Genomic DNA, 7,705 nt, shown 5'->3' with positions numbered 1-7,705 from the left:
TTTGGAAGTGCCCAGACGAGGCCCAGCTGTGAAGCAAGGCAGGCCGGTGCTGGTGTGGCCTTGGGCCTTCTTTTGATAGCTTTGGGGCTCCCTAACCCAGTTGCAGCTTTTTTGACAGGTTTTAGGCTGAGAAAGGACAGGCCATTCATATGCAAAAGCCACTGTGCACAGCTTGGGTGGGGTTATAAATTGGGTGGGGCGGGGTCTCAGGGAAAGTCCAGGGTGGAGCAACAGCAATGGCTGCTAGTCAGCCCTGCACCAAGGAGGTCCCAGCACAGGAACAGTGGCCTTTCCGAGCACCTCTGTCTGGGAGAAACCCACCCCCGCATTCCTGCCCCGATGCCAGACAGTCCAGTTTCTCCCCGTATGTGTCTGGGTCCCCCCAAGTCTTGCCCGGCCCTGGAGCTCAGAGCAAGCAGGAGCTTGTATCTACCTCCCAATTAAAAAAGCGGCACAACCGGGTGCCAGCCCATGCCACGCTTCCGCACCTCCTACCACTCTCAATGCGCTTTCTTCTTAACCTCTCTAGTTGTAGTACTTCCACTCAGCCAGCTTTCCCGCAGTTCTGGATGATAGTTAAATATTTTAGTTGTAATTTTGATGTGGTTCTGGGAGGCAGCAAGTACAGGTGTTTACCTATGTCGCCATCTTGGTTCTCCACATTTTTATTTTTAACAGAGTTCCCTACTCATCATATTGGAATGTTTCTGTCTTATAGGGTGAAGTATGCAGTATGATTAGCAAGAAGTACAGTGAATTCCTGCCCAGCATGCAGAGTGCACAGGACCTGATTACCCAGGTGGATAAGCTGTCTGATGATATTGACCTGCTGAAATCCAGAATAGAGAGTGAGGTAAGAATAGTTTGTTATATTGAGTAGGTATGTAGGGAGGCAGTTCAACTTCCTGATTCCTGAGACAATTCAGTTCTATACAACTTTCAAAGCCTCACTTTCCTTGTTGGTAGATGGAAGTTAAATTAGATTATTTTATTTGTGTATTTATTTATTTTTTAATCTTTACCCAAGGATATTTTTTCAATTGATCTTTAGAGAGAGAGTGGAGGGGGTGAGGCAGGGGAGGGAGGGAAACACAGATGTGAAAAAGACACATTGATTGGTTGCCTGCTGCATTCACCTCGACCAAGGATTGAACCTGCAACCCAGGTACGTGCCCTTGACCAGGAATCAAACCTGTGACGCTTCTGTTGGTGGCCCCATGCTCTAATCACTGAGTGACACGTCCAGGGCCAAATACTTAAATCTCTGATGGCCATTAATCTCTTATACCTGCAGCTGGCCTTAACACATTCAAGCTTCAGCACAGTCTTTGTCTCTTGGCCTTCTCTGGCAGGTTGGCCTGGTTTGCCAGTCGCCACTCTGCTTTGTGTGGAAAGCCACTTTCCCTGGACACACAGAATACTTGCCCATCTAGTACTGTGTCACTTTGGGACTAGTGCTTGCTAAAGTTCTTATCGGAAGTCTGGCAGGTTTTAAGAATGTTTAGTATGTTAGCCAGAGTGATGTCATCACAATGAGAAGCAAGCCATTCTGGAAACAGAACTATCTGCTTTATAATTTTAAAATACATTTTCCCCTTACATTATCTCACCAATATTTTTCCTATTCAGTTTCCTTGTAGGAAAAAGGCAGTTGAAAGAAATCAAACTGATATTCAAAATATCAGTTTCATGTCTTCAGCATCTATTTCTAAATTATCATTCAGTGCTCATTGGTATCCAAAATCAGGATGTTGAGGTATTCTAAAGGTCCTTAAGAAAGACACCAAATCTCTTCTCTTTGTGAAAGTCATTAAAGAACGAAAGTGAACAGATGTGTTTTCAAAATTCTCTATAAAACTTGCATCACAAGTGGGGAAACCACTAGTTACCTGGAAAAACCTGTTTAATAGCTAGTATACCACTCATTCTCATTGAAGTTTTAATAAAAATAAATCTGTTACTCTACAACTTTGGCACAGTTCAACTAATATTTTCCATGTGTATTTGTTTGATCAATGAAGTCAATAGTGCAATATTGGACTATAATTTCAGAAATGAAGTGTCTGAAACAGGAGATTAAAGGGCTCTGAACCTTTTGCTGGCCAGATTATGGCTGGTGAAATTTATTCAGTTTTGGTTGTTTTATTTTGAAAGATGGCTGATCTAAATGAGAAGGTCCAGGCCTGAGCACCATACCATCTGAAGAACAGTGAAAGAAGCTGGGGTGTTTTAGCTTTAGTAAGAAACTTTCAAGATTTGTAGCCCTATTGTACAGGAGAAAGATTCAAATGTATGGCTAGAGAAGAGGAATTAGATTGAATAGGTAGATATTATAAAGGAGTTTATCCAGTCATTTTGTATATTTGTTTAACATCTATAACGTGCCAGGACACTGATAGTTGCAGTACTAGAGAGATTTTATTTTAAAATGTGAATCTTATGCCTGCTATAGATGAGTAAAATAGCATGACACATACTAAATTGTAATAATGCAGTTAAAGAGAGGAGATGTAGCTAAGAATGGCTTTCTCCAGGATATAGTGTCCAAACCAAAATCTAAAGTGATAGATAATTAGGGCAGAAGAGTTAGGAAGAGTAATAGCATGACACATACTAAATTGTAATAATGCAGTTAGAGAGGAGATGTACCTAAGAATGGCTTTCTCCAGGATAATAGTGTCCAAACCAAAATCTGAAGTGATAGATAATTAGGGCAGAAGAGTTAGGAAGAGCGTTTTAGTTTGACAGAGGGGGCAGCATTGCAGAAGCATGGGAGTAATGGAGAGATGTCACTTTGGAGATTTGCAAATATTCCATATGACTGTTTAGAGGGTTTGGTGGGAGGGACATGAGATGAGATTAGAAAGGTAAGCAAGGACCTTGTATATCAGTGTAGGTCAGGGGCGGGGAACCTTTTTTCTGCCAAGAGCCATTTGGATATTTATAACATCATTCACAGGCCATACAAAATTATCAACTTAAAAATTATCCTGCTATATTTGGTCAAACATTTAATTAACTTACTCCTAATGCCTTGGCAGGACTAGACCAAATGATTTTGCGGGTCTTATACAGCCTGCAAACCAGACATTCCCCACCCCTGGTGTAGGTAGTGTGGATGCTGTCTCAATGGGACTGTGGAAGCAATGGAGGATTTTAAGCAAGAGTGACATCAGATTTGAATTTTAGGAATCCCATTTTGCTTGCAATTTGAAGAAAGGACACCAGGAATTTGAGAGAGGGAAATCAGAAGGCAGTTAAAGTAATCAGGCAAGAAAACAGTATGTACAATGATTCTGAAGGTAATAGTGGGTTAACAAATTCTTTTTATTTGAGAAGAACATTGATTTGTAGGCACTGGTTTCAACCCCAGCAATATCAAATAAATGGGAAATAAGTCTTGATTTCATGATAGTTATTGGCCTTTAATGTGAGTTTGTTAAAATGTTAGTCTATCTCACCCTAGCTGGTTTGGTTCAATGGATAGAGCATTGGCCTGCAGATTTGGCCCAGGTTCGATTCTGGTCAAGGGCATGTACATGTGCGGGAGGCAACCAATCAATGTGTCTCTCACATCGATGTTTCTCTCTGTCTCTCCCTCTCCCTTCCACTCTCTCTAAATATCAATGGAAAAATATCCTCTGATAATCCTCCAGTAATGATTAACAAAACAAAACAAAAAGTTAGTCTATGCTGATTAATCAAGAGTATTGTGGAAGTAGAGACTTTATTTTTTAAATACCTTCTTTAAAAACGAAGGTAAATGTTTTCCTGTTTATCTGTTAATTTATTGGTACCAGTCGCCTAATACCAATTCAGTACTTGATGTAACATCCCAAATGCTGCTCGGAAATGTGACCATTTTAAAAAATAGAATATCAAAAAAAAAAAAGAAAACAGTATGATGTTTCCTCAAAAAATTAAAAATGCATCTCCCATTTGACTCAGTAATCCCACTTCTAGGAATATATCCCAAGAAATCAGAAACACCAATCAGAAAGAATATATGCATCCCTATGTTCATAACAATTTACAATAGCTAAGATTTGGAAACAGCCTAAGTGCCCATCAGCAGATGAGTGGATTAAAAAACTGTGGTACATCTACACAATGGAATACTATGCTGCTGTAAAAAAGAAAGAACTCTTACCATTGGCAACAGCATGGATGGACCTGGAGAGCATTATGCTAAGCAAAATAAGCCAGTCAGAGAAAGATAAATATCACATGATTGCACTCATTTGTGGAATATAATGATCAACATAATCTAATGAACAAAAATAGATCTAGAGACATAGAAGCATTGAACAGGCTGTCAAACTGTAGGGGGAAGGCAGGGGAGGGTGGGAGGCGGTGGTAAGGGATCAAAGGACTTGTATGCATGCATATAAGCATAACCAATGGACACAGTAGGGGGGCGGCAAGGGCAAGTGCTGGGAAGTGGGAGCTGGCGGGGAGAGATCAATGGGGGAAAAGGAGACATATATAATACTTTCAACAATAAAGAATTTAAATTAAAAAAACAAAGCTGGGAAATGTGAGAAAAATAAATAAAGTAATCAGGCAAGACAGGCTGGTGACCTGCTCTGAAGTCAGTGGCAGTAGGGATGGAGAAAAGTGGACCAGTCCTTTTGACATATAAGAGAATTGGATCTTTTAGACTTGTTGATGTGGGGAGTGAAAGATGGAGGAATCTAGGATAACTGGGGAACTTGGTCATTGATGCCATTCATTAAAATAGAGGATCTAGAGAAGGGATAGGTTTTTGTAGGGGAAATGAGTTTAAATATAGGGTTTCTAAGGGGTATCCAAATGGAGTTGCACAGTTGAATTGTATTAAGATAAAGGGTAGACTATTATAAAGAAAGAGAGGAAGAGAGAGAGACAGTGTGAGAAAGTGGGTGAGTGAACTTGAAATGCAATGGCTCAAACAAGATACATATTTTTTAATTGTAGTAATCTAGGCTAGCAGTCTGATTCTACAACCTAGGGCCTAGCTACTCTAGTAGTCTGTGTCAAGAACTGTGGAAGAGATCTGAGATTTTAACTATTTGCAAGTCAGCGTTAGCCTGCCACTGTTTCATGAATGCTATTAGAATACATGAGTCTCCTTGGGTGTGAGATGAAGGATGGTAGTTTATTATTCACAGCAGTAGCCACAGTTTGAGCATTTTTGCAGTGTCCCAAGTCCCAGTTCCTAAAGGGTAGTGTGCAGTGGATTTATTATAGAAGAGAACTGAGTTTAGGGAACCTGGGTAGTAAGCATGCCTGCTTTTAGCTTTGGAGGAAAACACCATCTCTTATTTTCTAAGTTGCTTAATACACAAACATCCTTGAAAAAATAGTCTAGGACTAAAGACTAGTTATTGCTTCATTTACAAGATAGTGTAGAACTGTGAGAGAACCCTAAATAATTGTTTTTCAGCTGTGTGTAGAGAAGCAGAATTGGCAGCTTTTAGTGGCTTGTTGGAAACTGAGGCACTCAGGCCCAACCCTGACCTACTGAAGTAGAATCTGCACTTAAATACAATTCACCAAGTGTTATGTATATTCTTTATCATTTGAGAGCATGACTAGGATTTTGTTGTTGCTTGAATGGTTGAAGTTGGTCTTTTCCCCATGTGCAGATTATAGCTGGAGGTTAAGGGCAAAGAGAATGCATAGAGAAGGCACACCTATTTTCTTAAGATTCAGACTTGGAAATGGTGCACATCATTTCAGCTTATATTCCATTAGAGGCTTGGTGAATGAAATTTGTGACGGGTTAGGGTCCCTAGGCCTGGCCAGCGATCAGGGCGGATCTGTGGGGCGAATGGCAGGACAATTGACGGGATGATTTGGGGGGGAGGTGCTGGCACCCACCTTGGCCGGCCTGGCGCTGCTTGCTCACCGGCCCCGCCCCCTGCCGGTCCCCTCCCTCTGTGGGGCGACTGGCAGGGCCCCCACTGGCAGCATGGATGGACCTGGAGAGCATTATGCTAAGCAAAATAAACCAGTCAGAGAAAGATAAATATCACATGATTGCACTCATTTGTGGAATATAATGATCAACATAATCTAATGAACAAAAATAGATCTAGAGACATAGAAGCATTGAACAGGCTGTCAAACTGTAGGGGGAAGGCAGGGGAGGGTGGGAGGCGGTGGTAAGGGATCAAAGGACTTGTATGCATGCATATAAGCATAACCAATGGACACAGTAGGGGGGCGGCAAGGGCAAGTGCTGGGAAGTGGGAGCTGGCGGGGAGAGATCAATGGGGGAAAAGGAGACATATATAATACTTTCAACAATAAAGAATTTAAATTAAAAAAACAAAGCTGGGAAATGTGAGAAAAATAAATAAAGTAATCAGGCAAGACAGGCTGGTGACCTGCTCTGAAGTCAGTGGCAGTAGGGATGGAGAAAAGTGGACCAGTCCTTTTGACATATAAGAGAATTGGATCTTTTAGACTTGTTGATGTGGGGAGTGAAAGATGGAGGAATCTAGGATAACTGGGGAACTTGGTCATTGATGCCATTCATTAAAATAGAGGATCTAGAGAAGGGATAGGTTTTTGTAGGGGAAATGAGTTTAAATAAAGGGTTTCTAAGGGGTATCCAAATGGAGTTGCACAGTTGAATTGTATTAAGATAAAGGGTAGACTATTATAAAGAAAGAGAGGAAGAGAGAGAGACAGTGTGAGAAAGTGGGTGAGTGAACTTGAAATGCAATGGCTCAAACAAGATACATATTTTTTAATTGTAGTAATCTAGGCTAGCAGTCTGATTCTACAACCTAGGGCCTAGCTACTCTAGTAGTCTGTGTCAAGAACTGTGGAAGAGATCTGAGATTTTAACTATTTGCAAGTCAGCGTTAGCCTGCCACTGTTTCATGAATGCTATTAGAATACATGAGTCTCCTTGGGTGTGAGATGAAGGATGGTAGTTTATTATTCACAGCAGTAGCCACAGTTTGAGCATTTTTGCAGTGTCCCAAGTCCCAGTTCCTAAAGGGTAGTGTGCAGTGGATTTATTATAGAAGAGAACTGAGTTTAGGGAACCTGGGTAGTAAGCATGCCTGCGTTTTGCTTTGGAGGAAAACACCATCTCTTATTTTCTAAGTTGCTTAATACACAAACATCCTTGAAAAAATAGTCTAGGACTAAAGACTAGTTATTGCTTCATTTACAAGATAGTGTAGAACTGTGAGAGAACCCTAAATAATTGTTTTTCAGCTGTGTGTAGAGAAGCAGAATTGGCAGCTTTTAGTGGCTTGTTGGAAACTGAGGCACTCAGGCCCAACCCTGACCTACTGAAGTAGAATCTGCACTTAAATACAATTCACCAAGTGTTATGTATATTCTTTATCATTTGAGAGCATGACTAGGATTTTGTTGTTGCTTGAATGGTTGAAGTTGGTCTTTTCCCCATGTGCAGATTATAGCTGGAGGTTAAGGGCAAAGAGAATGCATAGAGAAGGCACACCTATTTTCTTAAGATTCAGACTTGGAAATGGTGCACATCATTTCAGCTTATATTCCATTAGAGGCTTGGTGCATGAAATTTGTGCACGGGTAGGGTCCCTAGGCCTGGCCAGCGATCAGGGCGGATCTGTGGGGCGAATGGCAGGACAATTGACGGGATGATTTGGGGGGGAGGTGCTGGCACCCACCTTGGCCGGCCTGGCGCTGCTTGCTCACCGGCCCCGCCCCCTGCGGTCCCCTC

The 7,705-nt window shown here is 41.5% G+C and overlaps 1 protein-coding gene across 2 annotated transcripts in view; it reads left to right on the top strand.

Annotated features, from left to right (window-relative positions):
• ZW10 (zw10 kinetochore protein) overlaps positions 1-7,705 on the top strand; it is a 38,557-nt gene that overhangs the window by 3,711 nt on the left and 27,141 nt on the right. For both annotated transcript variants that reach the window (XM_005856866.2, XM_014539768.1), the window contains exon 2: positions 719-853. In XM_005856866.2, coding sequence (XP_005856928.1) covers positions 719-853 — 135 coding nt within the window. The remainder of the gene's footprint in view (positions 1-718; positions 854-7,705) is intronic.

This window comes from Myotis brandtii, unplaced genomic scaffold, assembly GCF_000412655.1.
Source record: "Myotis brandtii unplaced genomic scaffold, ASM41265v1 scaffold105, whole genome shotgun sequence".
Taxonomy (NCBI): Eukaryota; Metazoa; Chordata; class Mammalia; order Chiroptera; family Vespertilionidae; genus Myotis; species Myotis brandtii.
Note: the sequence above shows the minus strand (reverse complement) of the source record. Positions and strands in the feature narration are given on the sequence as shown.